The sequence below is a fragment of the Typha angustifolia genome, chromosome 13 (assembly GCF_048772165.1).
Source record: "Typha angustifolia cultivar Huaian chromosome 13, ASM4877216v1, whole genome shotgun sequence".
In the NCBI taxonomy this organism is placed as follows: Eukaryota; Viridiplantae; Streptophyta; class Magnoliopsida; order Poales; family Typhaceae; genus Typha; species Typha angustifolia.
This window is the reverse complement of record NC_133251.1, coordinates 407,289-425,488: the sequence shown is the minus strand read 5'-3', so window position 1 is coordinate 425,488 and position 18,200 is coordinate 407,289. Positions and strand designations below refer to the sequence as shown.

Below are 18,200 nucleotides of genomic sequence, written 5' to 3'. Positions count from 1 at the left end.
CCAATTTCCATCAGAGATTGAGCAAGGGCCCACAATTATTAATTAGCACATAAAAGATAATAGCATTTACAGACAGAAAGAACTTGCATTTGGGAAAGAAATAGATGAGTCTGGCTTTGAAACTCGAGAGTACATACTAAGTTACAAAATGTAAGGCAGACAAATATGCATATTAAAGACAGTTAGACAATCCTTCAGATACAAACAAATGTAAGAAATATTGAAAGGAGAAAACAATGGCACTTCTGATGACAGAAAAGAAGAAAATGGAATCTTTGTTTTCAATAGTTACAATTTGATCTTACAGATAAGAATATCGACTCCACGTACAAGCAATGGCTTTACATGGGACAAGAAAAGCTCAACACGGTGTTGGCCATTTGTTTTCGCATGTAATCACAAGCTGTGTTTGCCACTCACATCCCTCTCATAAAAAAAATTGCATTACACACAGACAGACTTGAAATTAACAAGGTCACCATTGGACAATGTAAAGAAGACGCACACCACAAGCAAACAAAAATTATAAAAGATGAAGACACAAATGAGAAATAGATAGAGTGGACAATGTAATATACGCTGGAATTCCAGGAAGGTAAAGAGACAACGTTAGGTGAGGCCAATCATCAATTGGTGACAGCCGAGTGGAGATGGAAGAGGTCATTGATTGTTAGCAGAAGAGAGACGGAAGCAGCTCTGGAGACGTGAGAGTAGCCACAGCCTCAAACTGTAAAAGGCAATGATAGTCACTATAGGCATCAACATGACAAAATGTTTTTTTATTTTTCTTATCGTCTAGCTACACGAACATATATTTGGAAGTGCAAGTGTTAAACATAAGAGAAGGAAATCAGAAGACAATGCCAACAAGCTTTATTGTTTAGGAGACAAAAACAAAGTTATAGAGTTGTAGATTGTCGTGGGTTAGACAACAAAGGTAAATCTGAAAACTTTCCAAAATGGGTGACAAAAGGCAATATTTTCAAAATCGATGATTAACCAAATTTGTTCACCGTAGATATATGCAGCCATTATCATCCAAGAATTTTCAGACAATATGCAATCACTCAAGAATGACACAAATTAGTGTATGGTCCACAAAGTATAATTAAAATGGAAATGCTTTGATCCTTTTAAAAACTATATATGTACAGGATACCCTATGTGGCAAATTTGCAATTGAATATATGGTATAAAAGCTCTTCATGTAATATACTTTTGGTCTACTAATCTGTACCACCTTTTCCTGCTAAAAAAAATTCCTACCACCTTCTCCTGCTAAAAATAAAATACCTACCACCTTTCCATGTTTACATGTTTACTCCCATGACATCAGGACATCCTACTTAACCAGTAACTTTGAAATGGACACTACAAAAGACCCACAGTAATACTCGATCCAAATAACCTATCGGGCTGCTGAGCCTCCAGAAGTTGGTGCTAAATTAAAAACTATGAGATATGACAGGAATAGAAAGTGCTCGCTATGGAACTATGTAAGTCATAAAGCCTAATGTCTACTGATCTAGTCCGCCAGTGATGTTAAGCCTGCCTAACTTCATGAAATGAGACTTATATTACTAAGGGCAACCTTCAAAAATATAGTAAACATTTACGCACATACATGTTTTGCAAGATCTAAGCATATCTCAAGATTGCAATGTCAGAGGCAGAACTTTATAGTATCATTTTCCCAACTCTTGATGAGCTCGGCAAGAAATTTAGACTTTTGAAGGACACATTTGCATAACATAATCCAATTATTGCATTAAAATTTCTAAAAGCATGTTCGAGATGCATACCTTCTGTTGCCTATATTTTTCACGTATTGCATTAAGGGGACAACTCTTGGAATTTAGTTGTAACTCTTGTAATGCACGGACTGTTACTCTAAGATCAATGCTCTTGTAAGAGGTATAATGCTCAAGAGTTAGGTTCTGCAACAAAAAAAAAAAAAAAAAAGAATCAAAGAGTCACGATAATTTTCTTTACTAAAAGAACATAGAAAAAGGAATAAGAGTCCACCACAGACCCATGGGTGGTCAGACTGATCCAGTGTCCATCGGGCTAGGAAGACAGCAGATGCTGCCACTCTCGAAGGAAGAAACTTTAGAAAGCTATATTCCACCAAAGTCAGCTCCGCCAGGTAATTGGTCAAGTACCCCAAAGCTAGACAAGGAGCCTGGAGACAAAGTTGGGACTTACATATCCAACTAAATGTAAATAAACATAGTAGAACAGCTAATTTTCAGACCAATATTTTTCTGAAGACTTACCTTCTGAGAAGCTTGTGCTGCTCGAAGGAATCTCCTGAATAAATTTAAGGAATTGCAATCAGAAGAGATGGCTTCATTGAGATTAATAGAAAAAAAAATTATACAGTTATTGACTGAAACATAAAAGACAACTAATGACTTAATAACCTGAGAAATGTTTTTACGGTGGGTACGGAAAGTTGAAAACCTATATAGCTAAGCACTTGATTCTCCATTTTCAGCACCTGCTTTTGAGAAGTTATCAGTACGTGTACTAAAACACAGTTTTTTTCCAAACAAACAGAGGAAGTACCTCAGCCTTCGAATAAGTGTTATCAGTGATAAAGCAAAATTCTTCCACACGAGGAGCACAGATCTCTTCATATTTTCTGCATGCAGTAAAAAGCAAAAGGTTACCCTTATCCCATCGTAAGATTATCGTTTGACCACATCATCATTCAAAACTTTCCTCATCAAACTTGATTCAGTTACATTTTTACAACAAAATACCAAGAAAGCTCCCAAAAATTAAGTAATCCTCCAAGAAAACTGCAATTTTATGGAGATTGATTGCATGAGAAAGACAGAGAAGATTGTAAGACAGGGCTACTTGGTTGAATAGGAGACGTGTTAGGACAAGCCATTGGGACATCTATAATGAGCAAAATTTCACAACAAATAATATAGCATACAATAGGTAGAGAAGACATTCTAGGAAACTTGTAATGATGATCCAAGGAGACTTGTAATGATGATCCGTCACATCTTTTCTCCAATGATTCTATTATTTCTATTTCGATAGCGCCAAGTGGACAACAACACTTGACAGCGGGACTACTTATAGCAAGAAGGGGCTAGAAAGAAAGCGGTTATTCCTGGAAGGGAGAATGCTAAGTTAAGAGTGAAGATGAGGATGAAAGACCGAATGATGAGCAGTGTCCGTGTGTGTTATATCTTACTGCTTTCTCTAAACTCGACTCACACCCTTTTACATGTCTCAAGCTAGGCCAAACTTATGCAACTCTAGACCAAAAGTTTGCATGATTTGATGTGATTTATCTAGCAAATGATTAAAAGCAAAGGATGCAAGCGAAAATGTGGGAGTCACATGATGCATATTACTTAAGTCAACCAGATAAAGGCGATGACAACTTCGAGCTCCAAATATTTGACTAGATTAAAGGGCATCATTCTTTGATAAGATCAAATTTCGGTAGTTCAATAAGATTTTTTATCCATGCATTCAGCTTGAAATGCTTAATGATGATATTTGTTTCCATTAGCTAGTTTTCTGTCTCAAATATTACTCAGCAGAGTCACACAAAAAGCAAAATGAGTTATTAGAAGTATTCATAGAAATCGTGATGCTATAATCCATGAGAATGAGTTCTTCAAGCGAGATGTTTCTAGTGATTTTTCATAACAAAGTATGTATAATTTATTGAAAGATACAGTCAGCAACAGAATAAAGATAATCACACCATTTATTTATATCCCTTTATCCACAAGTGTTAACCAGGAAGAAAATGAAGCCATTATACCACAAGGAGAAACTTACGAGGCAATTAGCATGCAGGTAATACCAAGAAGCTGCAGCCTCTGTCTTTCAATATAATTTTGAGAGAGAAACCAGTCAATGAGATAAATTGTAAGATAGAGTGTATCAGGAACAAGCCTATATTCCTCAGAAACCTGGAAAAAAAAAAACATAGTTAAATTGACAAGATCCTCCAATATGCTGACAGCTCAAAAATTTGACAATCAAGGAGTTCATTGTTATGTTAGCTTTGTAATAGAAAAGGGCAACAAGCAACAAAATCTCAACCAAGTGTAATATGAAATTGAGGGAGAAACAAACGCTCACAAACCTCCACAAGCCAATCAATCAAAATGCCTCGCATGCTCTGAGTAATATCTCGCTGCAATGTTTCCATGAAATTGGAACAGGGTCTTCCAGAGAGCTGAATAATTAGAAATGCTTAAAAACCACCCATATGAAATAGTGATTCATGTATGAAGCATTAAACAAGTGCTGACCAAAGATGATTACAGGTAGTACTTTAGAAGGTACCAAAGAAACATATGCACATTATGGCATCACAACAATTTATAGTGGTCCTTTAATGAAAAACCAGTTGACTGCACTAAATTTGATAACTAGGACAGTTGTAGATGAATACTTATGGAAAGGGTACTCTCCAATTTTAAGAAATTATATGTAAATTCATAGCCAAGACAAGAAAGTATAACAGTGAACATTACGCATACCTCTGCAGCACGTAGATTAGTATATATCTCCGAAGCATAAATGCTACACATTTGAGGATTGGCATTTTCATTGTCAATATTTATGATGCCCAAGCCAATGGAATCTCCTGAGTCAACACAAAGCTTATCTTTAGCTGCACTATCCTATTAATCCTTGCAATGCTTGATGCACATGTAAGTTAAAAATTACACGATAAATAATGGTTACATATACTCAGATCATCCAATTTTATCATAATAGTGATTTCAGGTGAAAAACGTACAATGCTCAGTGATGTGTTGAAAACAGTGCTCTACTGTCTAGAATGCTGTTTTTGGCCAGAAAAAATTCTAAATAACAGTAGATTGATAATTTGACACCAACTCATCATTCAACAATCAACATAAAAGTTAATACACAAAAAGAAACTAGAGTTGGACTGACCATTCTTTGAGTCACCATTATATCCAGGCTGATCTCTGAAGCTATTTTCCTCAAAGAAAACTGTATCATAGACGCTTTCCTCATGCCTGACACTCTCCTCATTTTTCAGGGATAATATGTGTTCCTCCACTTTCAAGAAAGCAGCGGATTCATTTGACTCTAATGCATGAAAGTCTTGTACTTCATCAACTTGCTTACTACTTGTGATACCACAAGTCGACAACTTTTCGCAAGTGATAGTAGGGTTCACTTTCAGACCTTTCTTTGTACATTGTTTGACCATGCATGTACCCAATTTAACGGATTGAGAGCCCCTAGGCTGAAACATCAAAAAAAGCAAATTAGTTTCTTAAAAATACTTGAAGACCCATAATAATGAGGGAATGGTGATAAATGGCAAGCTTATTATTTTCACTTTACAAAATAGAAGTAAGATTTTTCTCTTCCTTCATATCTTTGATATTATTGTATAGGATCACCTTCAAAGCTTAAAGAAAAAGACAAAAAAGAACATATAAAAACCAAGTAAGAATGCATACATTCAGCTTTGCCATAGGTATGCAATCTTTGCGTAAATTCTCACAGCACACATTAGTGACATCCTTGAGCACTGCCCGCTTTTTATGCTGGAAAGTTGAAGTTCGTGAAGAAGCAGTATTGTTCTCATCCAAAGCTGCTCTCTTCAAATTTCCCCGTATTGCATGACTCTGATCAGGTTTCACGCGTGGTGGTAGCAAGGGAGGCACCCCACCATTTGCACGATTAGCAGCAGCTCGAGCTCGTGTGATTCGACCAATAGGCACTTCTTGCCCAGCAATTACTGGATTGTCCTTCTTCATGGCCAAGTAGGCCTCAAAGAAGAACAGATGTAAGATGTTCAGATGAAAAATTGCTCATAGACCCTGTCAATCCATTTAAATTGCATAGTCAGTAAACATCAGTCAAATATATATTTCCCATCTGAATTCAGTGCATAAATGGGGTTGTCTCAATGTCTCATCTACCAAGTAACAAAGTACAAAGGCAGACCAAGATTAACAATACAAAGAGACTCTTTTACTGTGTTTATCAGATTTTCATACATTCAACATCTGACAATCTGATAATAATTGAGTTTAAAAACCAATCACAAATTGTCACCAAACTTCAAATTAATTACAATAATCAAAAAAAAAATTGATGAAGTTATTTTTGTCATCAACTTCATACACATCTCTTCACTTCACCTAAACACCCAAATCTTTTCCAGTTTACCCATTCCTCACCCACTATCGAACGACAGTGTTCAGTTTTTTCAACTTTCTGTGAGGCTGAACTGCCACTAGTAACTAATGGTACTTAATGAAGCTTATAAAAACAGCATCTTGTAGAAATGTAGAATGTACGCTTAATTCGAGCGCTATAAACAGTGTGACGTAACAGCTGGACAAAAGTAGAATTATCCACGCAGATCAATAGAGATATCTACAAACTACACCTCATTAGACTAATAATGAGGAATAGATGCATCGAGATATTAGACAATTTCCCATATTGAGAAAGGAAAACCACCACTTCGCTAGTGGCTGCAACAAAATGACAAGAAGTAACAAATTTAACTGAAAAACTCCACATTTAACGAAAAAGAACACATTTCTTGAAAATGCAAGACAACAGATGAATGAAAATGCCAAATCCCTAGATCCGCGGCCACCTGAGCGAGGCTTCGATGAAATCCCCCAAATCTCGATCTAGGGATCAAAACCACGGTCCCTAAATCTTGCCGCAGCATCGTAACTAAATGCAGGTAAACAAAAACAAAAAACAAAATAAAACCGGTAAAAGAATATTTAAGAAACAAACGAGAGAGGCGAAAACAAACAGATCGATCGAATGAAATCAACTAAGAAAACCCTACCTAAACCCCAGAACCTCCCGCTCGCACTTCCAGATCCAAGACCTTCCGTCACATTCGCGTCAAAAAGAGAGAGAATTAGGTCGAGCGGAAGAGAGGCAACTCCCAAATCCCTGTCGCCTTTCGAACCGAGGAGAGAGAAAGAGAGAGAGAGGAGTGAGAGCGACTTCTCTCTCACTCTCTCTAGATTCTTGAAGAGCGACGAGGACCAAAAGAGCGAAGGCGAAACCCCTTGCTTTCTTCCCAAATTTGGCGCTCGATCCCGATTTCAATTTCGAAATGGGTTCGGGTTCGCCGCAAGTGGATCGATCCGCGAAACCGACCGTATTAAATTAACCCCTTGCGCGCGGTGAGCAAACTACGTACCGTCGGATCTTGAACTAAGGGTTAGAAATGGCTATTGAGTAGAGTAATTCAAATTCCGGTACGAAGGCAATAGGTAGCCGTGGTATCAGAGTATTTTAGAGGGAGCAATTCCATAGAAGCATCGCATGCGCGTTTGTCACATGAGAGACGATTAATCTCCGGGCCTTTTTTTTTTAATTAAATCTCTGCAATTGTTTGTAGTATAAACTAGCCTCGTTCAAAATTTGGTTCCCTCCTACTCAAATGTTACATTCGAACAGTACTTAATATTTGAATCAAACAAAGTAATGCATGTGACTCTTTTGTTCGTATTTTCCTATCTTAATTGAGACCTCTAATAAAAATAATGCAAATAAAGTATGCTTCTTCTATTTTTTTCAAAATATTGTGTGCATCACTAAACACAAATCATGGAGTACTACAGACGAGATCAACAAACACTTTTATGTACTCTTTTGGACATGATTTATAAATAAGAAGCAATTGTTTTTTCCTTTCTTAAAGGAAATTAGTAAGATCCAATTTTCATTTAGTCATAGATGATTTATTATAATTTTATATCTCAATTACAGTAGGAGTGAGTTTTAAACTTCGCTGAAATACAAATTTAATACTAACAAAGAAATAATAATATAAACTCTCATGAAAGAAGGAATTGGAGGATGATGAACGACGATCTTAGAAACAAGTTTCTCTCTTGGACCATATGGACTTGCGCTGCAAAGAGAAATGACAAGAGGCAAGTAGGAAAACACTATTACAACCCGTCATAAAATTAAACTAACAAATTTACAACAATAAGACTACATACACTGCTAATAACAATCATCCATTACTATAGCCCACATAGCAAAACAACCTAGACAAAATAAATATAGGGCACCGAGCATTGGTCGAGCCATGTGGAGACTAAACCCCAACTGAGGATTCGACTTCAAAACAAAGCCAGGCTCAACTCTTCGTCCCCAAGCCAAACTAGCCATGCATAACACCTTAAACCAACAAACTCAACTCCGATCATGGCTAGAACACAAAATTATTACAAACCCATGGCGAAACTCTAGTTAAGCAATATTCAACCATGTCCATGAGGGGCACGGTGATTATCAACCCTAGGAGAGAGACAATTATGATAAAAAAAAATGAGAGAGGTAGAAGAAGCTCAGCCCGCCAACAAAAAGGGCAATTATACAATGGACAAAAAGATTTTGAGATGAGATAGTTGAGAAATTGTGAATTCGCTCAAAAGGATAGAAGAAGAAGAAGAAGAGGAGGAGGAGAGGGAAGGAGGGGAGAGGGAGACCAAAGCTAGGGAGCTAGAGGAAGAAGGAGAATCACCTCTATCGGGAGACGAGCTCTCTAATGAGGAGGAGAGAAAGAAATGCAGTAGATACCTCGGGAGAGTTAGGGTTGCCGTACAAAAATAAATAAGCGATCAATTTTTATTTAAAAAAAGTGCTCTTTTTGTTAGAACCAAATGTTACACAGGAGATCAATTAGTAGAAACTTTGTGGTAAAGGTAGAAATATTATTTGGAAGCAATTATGGTGACTTAAAGGGGATTTTATGCAATTAATCAATAAATTCACTAAATAACTCTTATGTAAATCAATCAAGGTGATGCGTACGCAAAAACGAATAATATAGTATAGAATGATGTGTTGATATCGTATAGGATTACATTACATATCGGTTCCTCTGCAATATAAATCTGCAAGTCAGATTACTTAGAATTGGCATAGATGTGTTTGTAGTGCTGGATATGGATACAAATTAAGATTTAGTCAAGATGGAAACCATTAAGAGGTGATTAAGTTAGTACGCAATCTCTCAATTGGATATGGTGTTAGATTTGGATTCACCTGCCAGTTTACACAGTGGTAGGATTGATGCTAACAACCAACCAACCTCTGATGTTAACCTCTCTCTACCTGCCGCTGTGTTCATTATTCTTAGATCTCTAATATATCTTTAAATAATAATAATTCAAATATAAAACTATTGTTTTAAATGGACATATATGCATATATACATTGCAAATTACATCAATGAGATTACTCTACAAGAGGCGACTTTACTATAGTCCTATAGTTTAAGTGCTATAACTTATGACAAAAATCACCGGTTAAATTCTTTAGGCCTGGAGCATTATCTGCTTATATTGTAAGCTCGATTTAAGGAAATTGATACAGTTAATTTAATACTAATCTCTCTGTCTAGCCTATATGATTAGTCTGCTCATGATCTAATCCTCGCAAATTCTATCCGATCAATCACCACCATCCATTATGCCAAGTAGTCATCATGTGGATGGTACACCGTACATCAAGCAAAATATCCGGCAGAAAAGTGATCACGTCGGTCCAATGACACGCCCGGATCTACACCCTGCGACTTGGGCCCACAATTATGGCCCAACAATTTCGTAGTTTGACCTGGTTTTTGGATCCAGAGACACGCCTGACGACGTGCGAACCGCACCTATCAATCAAAGCTTACGAGGTCCAATTATTAAGTCGCAAGTTGAAGTGCCGTCTTCTGCTACCGGATTTTAATATGGAAAGCGAAAGCGAGAAAAAGAAAAAAGAACACGACATTGATGAATAATTGAATGGCAACAGTCGATGACTCGATATATAGGGGAAAGGAGCACTTGGATCTCTCCGTAGACGTTGCTTTGTTCTCGTTTTGGGCCACTTGGGTGTTCGACTTTGGAGGTAAAAATGCAGACGTACAAATCTCTAGTATTTTCCGAATTTTAACGCAGCTTTCGTTAGGGATTTTGGTGGGCATCTTGATTTCGTCGAGGTTGAACGAGTGGCGTGATTTTTATTTTTAATATTTCGAGTTTATTTTTCACGTTATACTCGCTTTGGTCGATCTCTAGGAGCGGTAGTGTGGATGTGATTGTAATGCGAGAAGGTAGGCCCTTTTTTTTCGCTGGTGGAATTCGAGTTCTAGTTTCCAATAGAGTGGGGAGAAGCCTTTTTTTTTTTTTTTTATGTGGGTGATGTGTTATTTGAAATTTTCTTTTATGCTTTATAGCTGGAAGTACGTTTGTTTTTTCTTCCTCTGTGTTTTTTGGTTTTGATGAGATGATTATCTTCTTCTTCTTCACCTCCTCCCTTGGGCTCAGCAATGAAATCCTTGCAAAATCCACTTATCGTGTTATACTTTTTAAGGAGAAGTTACTTGTTCCTCACATTAGTCTTTGCTTGTATCTGTAAAAGTTCCTTATTCATCACAATATCTTTGCTTGTATCAGTAAAAGTTACTTATTCCTCATAGTACTCTTTGCTTATATTGACAATCGTTTAGTCTCCCCATTAAATGCTTGATGTGGAGTTGCTGGTTTCTCACTTGCATGATTTAAGCTATATCGATCTTGTCTAATCCCCACAAAGAATCTGGTGAGAGTATATTACTAAAAGTTATGTTATGTATGTTTAGTTGCATTTTTTTCAGTCAATGTATGCGTAACAGAGGGAAAGGACTCACTCAGTCAATCATGTATAGATGCAATACAAGGAAACAGCTATTGTCAGTTTTCGCAAGAAAAATTCGATCTGCCTTTCTTTGAATTTTCTTGGACTTAGTAGCTTCCGGTCATCTATTTGTCAACCATTGTCAGGGTTTCCTTTTCTAAATTTTAACTTTCAGTGTCCTCCAACCTTTGTTCATCATCGACCGTTATGAAATTAGTATATATTGATTGATATAGGTCTGCTCCATCTCCAGTTCATCAGACTAACAGGGTTTGATATTGCAAATAGTGTTACTTTGGCAGTTATCAGTCGGTAATTTTGCTTTTTGTTTATTTTGCAGAACTTCCAGAATTCACAGTTGCAGAATGGGAAGCAGTGGAAATGATGGAATTGTCTATGGCGAGTACACTTACTCGGAATTGGAGAGGGAGCCATACTGGCCATCCGAGAAGTTGCGGATCTCAATAACAGGAGCTGGTGGCTTCATTGCCTCACACATTGCGAGGCGTTTGAAGAGTGAGGGCCACTATATCATTGCTTCTGATTGGAAGAAGAATGAGCACATGACTGAGGATATGTTCTGCCATGAGTTCCACCTCGTTGATCTGAGGGTCATGGACAATTGCTTGAAGGTCACCTCAGGTGTAGACCATGTCTTCAATCTTGCTGCTGATATGGGAGGGATGGGCTTCATTCAGTCAAACCACTCTGTCATCATGTACAACAACACTATGATTAGTTTCAACATGCTTGAAGCTGCAAGAATTAACAGTGTGAAAAGGTCCGTTGTTTCTTAATTGGCATCAACTAGTCGTAGAATTTCTTTCCTATATATATAAGGTGGATTCTTTCACAATTTATGTTCATTTTCTTTCTGCATCTTGCTCTGGAATATCTGAATAGGACGAACCTAAAATTATGTGTGTTTTTTATCTTGGGGAAAGTTAATATCAGCGCTCATAGGAAAACAATATGCACTGATGAAGATATTATTTTGATTTAAATTGGGATTCCTCGGAAAGCAACAATGTTAGCAATTTCCTTTTAACTGTGGCAAAGGGTTTCAGTAAGGTGGTATTCTCACTAAATTGGAGTATGGATACATATGGTATACTTTTGCAATATGTTCTACAGAAATGCAGTAACTTCTGTTGATGTTTTATTCGTTTCTCTGCGTGCTTTTGAGATTTATTGATTTAAACGGTAAAGTTATGATCTGTGATTCTCTTTGCCATGCTTGCCTTTTACTTCACCTGAGAAAATGGAAATTGGTGGTCCAACTTGCAGGTTTTTCTATGCCTCCAGTGCCTGTATCTATCCTGAGTTCAAGCAGTTGGACACTAACGTGAGCCTGAAGGAATCTGATGCTTGGCCTGCAGAGGTTTTTTGATCTCAAACTATAAACTTTGTTACTTGTGTGCAGACTTGACCTCTTACATCTCTCAACGGTAAACTAAGTTAATATCTATCCTCTGTTGGCACTGATGTAGCCTCAAGATGCTTATGGTTTGGAGAAGCTAGCAACAGAGGAATTGTGCAAGCACTACACCAAGGACTTCGGTATTGAGTGCCGCGTCGGCCGATTCCATAACATTTACGGTCCATTTGGAACATGGAAAGGTAACCTGTGAACCTTATTATTGGCTTATGATTACGTTTACTTCCTACAGTCATACTAATCATGGTGGCTAACATCATAAGCTGTATATACTAACCATGGAGGCTGTTCTTGACTTGCACTGTAGGTGGGAGGGAGAAGGCACCTGCTGCTTTCTGCCGAAAGGCTCTTACTTCCACAGATAAATTTGAGATGTGGGGTGATGGGCTGCAGACTCGATCATTCACTTTTATTGATGAGTGTGTTGAAGGTGTCCTGAGGTAAAATTTCGTTTTCTTTTCTCCATGGATCATGTCTTTACTGTCTCAGAGAACATGAAAACTAGTTGGTTGTTGAGCCTGCGAAGTTTTAATTTCCCCTTACAATTACTTTTGATACCTCTTAAGATTGACGAAGTCAGATTTCCGAGAGCCTGTAAACATCGGAAGTGATGAAATGGTTAGCATGAACGAAATGGCTGAAATCGTACTCAGCTTCGAGGACAAGAATCTTCCCATCCATCACATTCCTGGTCCGGAGGGTGTTCGTGGACGTAACTCCGACAACACTCTTATTAAAGAGAAACTGGGCTGGGCTCCGGCAATGAGACTGAAGGTACTTTAAAAGAACCAAATCCTCTATCAAATGCATGCAACTTCTTCCATTGTTTATTACTCAGTGATGCTATAATTCCAAATGACAACAGGATGGACTGAGGATTACATATTTCTGGATCAAAGAACAAATCGACAAGGAGAAAGCTCGGGGAGTTGATCTATCAGTTTACGGCACATCTAAAGTAGTGCAAACACAAGCTCCCGTTCAACTGGGCTCGCTCCGCGCAGCAGATGGAAAAGAATGAAAGTTTTCATATATTTCACGTTATTTGATCATTTGTTTGTAATTCCCTATTACATTTAGAGGGTGAAAAATTTCCGGCTCTGATACTAGCCGAGTGTCATTGCATATGTTCATCGTGTATGAACTAGTTACCTTATATATATTGAGTTGTAGTCTTTGTATGTCTTGTACTGTGAGATACAGAATAAAGTTTGCGCGTTTACAAAGGAGTATTGTGTGATTACATTGTTATTCTCTTATTGTAATTTAGAATTTTTATATTCTGCTATCGAATTCACTCCTTAATCGTAGAGTAACTGTACTTTGCAATCCAATTCAACCCAACAAACTTAAATTGCTGTACAAGAACTAGGCGGTACTGTTTCTTTTACTTGGGACTATTCCTTAAAATCACTTATGATTAATGTCTTAAGCTAGGTATGATAAACCTGATGAGAAAAATTAGATATCACAAACCACTCAAATAATTACTAATAAACCAGTTTCTTATATGCGACTCGGAACTTTACGAAAAAGTACTCTTTCTTTTCGAACAGAGCAGCCCAACGAAAAAGCCCAAAAGAAGCCCAAAAGTAGGCCTCATTTTGAAGCAAAACCGTGAAAATAAAATTCCACGTAGTAACTCCACTTCCGACAGCATTTAAGAGAAAGATTCGATTCTATCCTTCTCCCCGAACGAGTTCCTTCCTCCCCTTCATCCAAAAGGTTAGGGTTTCTCTGGTCTTCTTTCGCTGCTTTCAACTTTCTCTAAAGGAAAGGGCTAGAGAGAACCGCTGTCTTCAAGGTAAGATCTCCAATCCTTAAGCCTAGTTCGCCGTGGGAATTAGAATTTGAAAAGGCCGGTCTGTTAAATCTGGTTTATTTATGTTTTCCTTTTTCTGTTAGATTTGAGTGTTGCGCTATTGGATCGAGATGGGAGCTTTTGTATCGAGGTTTTGGTTCATGTTGTTCCCTGCTAAGGAGTACAAGATTGTTGTTGTTGGATTGGATAATGCCGGGAAGACAACGACGCTCTATAAATTACATCTTGGAGAGGTCGTGAACACGAATCCTACCATTGGGAGCAATGTGGAGGAGGTGGTTTATAAGAATATACGCTTCGAGGTCAGTAATTCTTGCTTCTCGTATTCATCTACCCTTTTTTATTAGTATTTTTATTGGAAGGTTGCAAATTTGGGACTTTTTGTACGTCGATGATAATTACAATCAATTAGATCTACTAGATTTTGGGCCTAATAGTGTATATCAATCCTTTTTTGCTTCATTGATCGAAGCCAAGTTGGGTGGGCACGTTAAAGTCTTAAACTCACCAGTCCTTCGCTTCGCATGTGAGCTGGATCCACCACACTACTTTGAATCAAACATTATACTCGATTTCTCTTCCTCTCATATTAGCCCCAATACTATCTATCATTCGTTTGAATTTATAACAAATAATAAATAAATAGTATATAAAGCTATGAAATAGTTGTCTTTGGATGTGATGGATGTGGTCTGTTGAGGTATTTATTGGCGTTTACTGAAGGACCTCGAGCTGATGACAATATCAGCTAGAATACAAGTGTCAGTTAAATGAAGCCATAAGGTGAAATGTAAGGATTCGAACCTGAGGTACAAACTTGAATTGCATTCTTGCTGGAGAGTAGTTGCCTAGGGATTTCGTAAATAATTTGATTCCACAGAAGAAGAAAAACAAAGCATTGTCACTTTGAGTTAAGAGGTCGTCTTATTTTGCTTTTGTAAGGGACAAAATTGAAGGCTCCAAGGATCAGTGGCCACATTCTTCTTATTTTCTTGCTTGCTTTAGTACTGAAAGGTACTTCTGTTGTGTTTGTGCTGGATGGAAATTAGGAGATCATCAAATTTGTATATTTGTCATGAAGGTGGACATTGTAGTTTGACTGAATGCCACCACAATTTTACGAATTATCTAGCAGATAGTACAAATCTGGATTGCATACTGTCATTGGATCTTCATTAAGAGTTTGAGGACAATGGTGATTGGTTGTGTTATTACCTTAGGTCTCTGATTGGTATATTTACCCTCATCTGCTGTTAGATATTGATGATGATTTTGTTGGGAATCAGTGGTGATTATTAGATGAGGTAGTTGAGGCATAGATGATACTTCTTGGCCAGACCAATAAGGTTGCTGAATCGGATGATTAAGTTTGGCCTCTCGACAATGGGGTCGGAAGGCTTTTATGTGAGCAATACATGCTGTCTGAAGCTGGTGATCGGAGTATCTAGATGTTGCTAAAAAGAACATCTCACATTATGTAGAGTTAATAGACACATTCACTATTATGTTATGTTAATTTGTCGGAAAATTATATCTATCGAATGCCGCCATCCACTACATCAGATGCATCATTGTCTATCCCCATATTGTGTAGTTAGAATCCCTTGGAAACAGATTAGGAGATTGTTTTGGTGCAAGTATTTCTGATAGTGATATCTAAAGAGAAATATTATTTTTATTTTATTTCTTAATGATTCTAACTCTGTTCTGCTCACTCCTAGCTCTTGATCTGTAAATATTCATCTTGTGCTCTCTTAATAAACCAGGTCTGGGATTTGGGAGGACAAGATAGGCTTAGAACGTCATGGGCAACATATTATCGTGGAACTCATGCTGTCATCGCTGTGATAGACAGCACTGACCGGGCTCGGATCTCCATTATGAAAGATGAACTCTTCCGGTTATTGCAGCATGATGACCTTGAGCATACTGTGGTACTCGTATTTGCCAACAAGCAGGACCTCAAGGATGCCATGTCCCCAGCTGAGATCACAGACGCTCTTTCCCTTCACAGTATCAAGAACCACGATTGGCATATCCAGGCTTGCTGTGCCCTTACAGGCGATGGGTTGTACGATGGCCTTGGATGGATAGCGCAGCGAGTTGCTGGAAAGCCAACGACAGCCTGATTTAAAATTAGCTGGTACAAATCTTCTTTCTTCAGCAGGACTTTGCTGAAGGTCACCAGAGGAATGATTCTTTTCCCTGTACTCCACACAATCAATGTGTTTATGTTGCAAACTGATATATCACACAATGTTTATATTCCAATCTGTTTGAAAAATAAACAAATTGTACGTTTCTTCCGGTCATCATACATGAGGGAGTATAAGTTTGATTGGCTCCAGATATTCTTTTTTCTTTTTTCCTTAGCTTGTCGTTCAGTAGAGGAAATAAGACAAACTCTGAACCTATGCAGAGTAGTTTGAAAGCAATGCTTCTTTCATCTGACAAGAACTTTCCCAGAAAGCCAGGAACAAGTGCAACTTAACTAACAAAAGTACATACATGAATCGACATATCTGGCCTTTTTTTTTCTCTCCACATTTACTATTTGTCTTCTTGTCTTTGACCTACACATGTAGGCCCCTACTTATATATGCGACACATTAATTAACCTAGAATCATCGACCGTACTTCCACTAGCCAACGTTGATTTCCTTAATTGGGTGCTGCAAATCTAAGCTAGAAGTAATTGCCCGTCGCCTTCCATTTCCGGAGGTACATTAAACAAAGTGTTGAAAGATTACGCATCCCTGATGTTTGACAATAAGTAATCAGGCTTAAGAGCTTAAGACCACAAGACAAGTTAATTAATGTTTGAGAAGATTCAGAGAAAGTGGGTATTTTTTTTTTTTTTTTTTCACAACGCAATTAAATGAGGATGGCTGTTCTATTACATGCTCAATGAATAATATATCATTTGAGTAGGAACAGTATCTTAATTAAAGCCAATAGAGTTCTATGCCACCGATGTATGAGCATATGCAAGAGTCTGGGATGGGCATGCATGCATGCATCCCACCCATACGCACGAGATGACGAGATGGTTAACAACGCGTGCGGCAAAATATGAAAACGCGTGAGAGTGAAAAAAAAGAAGAAAAGATTCTCCCTTAAAACTAAAAGTGAAGTATTTTTCGTTTAGCACCTCGTACTTAATTAAATCCAGTAGTATCTTGTGAGGCATCCATCATTCCATTCACCCTGCACCAGCCTCCAGGGAGAATTTAAAACATTAAGAGTTCCCGCGCGAAGGAGAGGAGGGTGGGAACGGAGAAACCTACGTTTTCCTCCGGGAAGATACGCTGACACGTACAGTTTCGTGAAAGCCAACACTACCGGTGGTGACGTGGACAAGTTTCCGTCGAAGGGGCCCCACATGCACCCCCCAGCACGTGCTCGCTCGCTCCTTTTGACGGGAGAGCGTCGTATCCACATGTGTGGGACCCACGAGAGGAGCACTCCGGCGTTGGATTGGGCGGGGACCCACACGCTTGTGCAATCTTAGCCACAAGCAACCAAATTGGAATATCATATCATAAAATCAAATCCATCCAAAGATTGTAACACGTTAATTAAAAGGATTACATCAAGCTACACCAAATCCAAAATTTATGACGGTTCTTATCTATAAGCAAGATCAAAGATCCGATTTCAAGATATACTGTCCTTTTAGCTGTCGTTTTACTTTCAAATATCCTTCTTCTTGTTCTTTGTTTTTTAATTTTTTAAAAAAAAAATATTATAGGGGAAAGCCCGTAGGAAATTTATGTATGTAGTGAAAAGGACCAAAATATATATATATTGACGGCATTTTATGACTTGTTCATTAAGAGCTCCACATATATGCTATTATCATAACTTGAATACTAGCGATATGCGACATACCAGATAAGCATCTCCATCATACCCTGAATTAATTAGGAACTTTCCATCCCACAGGCTGAAAAAAAAATGATACCTTCTACTATATGGAATAGACCATGAACCGACCAAGAAAAAGAAAAAAAGAAAAAGAAAAGAGTAAGTCAATCTACTTATTAATGACGACTTATATACATAACACAAGTGAGTGGTGCTATATATTAGTTATTAGACGGTATTAACCGTTTTAATTAACTACATATTACTCAAAAAAAAAGAAGATTTGGGAAATAATTTCGTTTCAGAAAGTCAATAGTACCAACTTCTCGCACGCACACATACGCACGTACTAAAGCCTACAAAAAGAGGTGGCTTTCGGTG

General features: G+C 37.8%; 3 protein-coding genes across 3 annotated transcripts; 2 read left to right on the top strand and 1 right to left on the bottom strand.

Moving 5' to 3' along the window:
* Positions 1-62: 62 nt before the first annotated feature.
* LOC140774641 (cyclin-A2-1) lies at positions 63-7,110 on the bottom strand. The gene is made up of 12 exons (XM_073117718.1): positions 6,845-7,110; positions 5,487-5,849; positions 4,948-5,266; positions 4,524-4,630; positions 4,124-4,216; positions 3,814-3,947; positions 2,569-2,644; positions 2,424-2,500; positions 2,277-2,310; positions 2,033-2,182; positions 1,803-1,937; positions 63-727 (listed from the first exon to the last, which is right to left on the bottom strand). The coding sequence occupies exons 2-12, from the start codon at positions 5,784-5,786 to the stop codon at positions 671-673; spliced, it is 1,482 nt and encodes a 493-aa protein (XP_072973819.1). The 5' UTR covers positions 5,787-5,849; positions 6,845-7,110; the 3' UTR covers positions 63-670.
* Positions 7,111-9,768: 2,658 nt separating this feature from the next.
* LOC140772900 (GDP-mannose 3,5-epimerase 2) lies at positions 9,769-13,356 on the top strand. The gene is made up of 7 exons (XM_073115150.1): positions 9,769-9,924; positions 11,033-11,473; positions 11,980-12,073; positions 12,183-12,312; positions 12,438-12,570; positions 12,697-12,904; positions 12,996-13,356. The coding sequence occupies exons 2-7, from the start codon at positions 11,058-11,060 to the stop codon at positions 13,149-13,151; spliced, it is 1,137 nt and encodes a 378-aa protein (XP_072971251.1). The 5' UTR covers positions 9,769-9,924; positions 11,033-11,057; the 3' UTR covers positions 13,152-13,356.
* Positions 13,357-13,796: 440 nt separating this feature from the next.
* LOC140773853 (uncharacterized) lies at positions 13,797-16,299 on the top strand. Its single transcript, XM_073116623.1, has 3 exons — positions 13,797-13,934; positions 14,036-14,254; positions 15,719-16,299. Exons 2-3 carry the CDS (start codon positions 14,063-14,065, stop codon positions 16,079-16,081), a joined length of 555 nt encoding a protein of 184 aa, XP_072972724.1. The 5' UTR covers positions 13,797-13,934; positions 14,036-14,062; the 3' UTR covers positions 16,082-16,299.
* The last annotated feature ends 1,901 nt before the right edge of the window (positions 16,300-18,200 follow it).

What these genes read in the sequence shown, in the direction of transcription:
- LOC140774641 (XM_073117718.1), bottom strand. Translation starts at nt 5,786, where the DNA reads ATGAAGAAGGACAATCCAGTAATTGCTGGGCAAGAAGTGCCTATTGGT. An exon ending in TAATGGTGACTCAAAGAATG is followed by an intron (nt 4,631 to 4,947) that starts GTCAGTCCAACT and finishes GTGTTGACTCAG; the next exon opens with GAGATTCCATTGGCTTGGGC. An exon ending in CTAATCTACGTGCTGCAGAG is followed by an intron (nt 4,217 to 4,523) that starts GTATGCGTAATG and finishes CTAATTATTCAG; the next exon opens with CTCTCTGGAAGACCCTGTTC.
- LOC140773853 (XM_073116623.1), top strand. Translation starts at nt 14,063, where the DNA reads ATGGGAGCTTTTGTATCGAGGTTTTGGTTCATGTTGTTCCCTGCTAAG. An exon ending in ATAAGAATATACGCTTCGAG is followed by an intron (nt 14,255 to 15,718) that starts GTCAGTAATTCT and finishes TTAATAAACCAG; the next exon opens with GTCTGGGATTTGGGAGGACA.
- LOC140772900 (XM_073115150.1), top strand. Translation starts at nt 11,058, where the DNA reads ATGGGAAGCAGTGGAAATGATGGAATTGTCTATGGCGAGTACACTTAC. An exon ending in TGTGTTGAAGGTGTCCTGAG is followed by an intron (nt 12,571 to 12,696) that starts GTAAAATTTCGT and finishes ATACCTCTTAAG; the next exon opens with ATTGACGAAGTCAGATTTCC. An exon ending in CTCCGGCAATGAGACTGAAG is followed by an intron (nt 12,905 to 12,995) that starts GTACTTTAAAAG and finishes AAATGACAACAG; the next exon opens with GATGGACTGAGGATTACATA.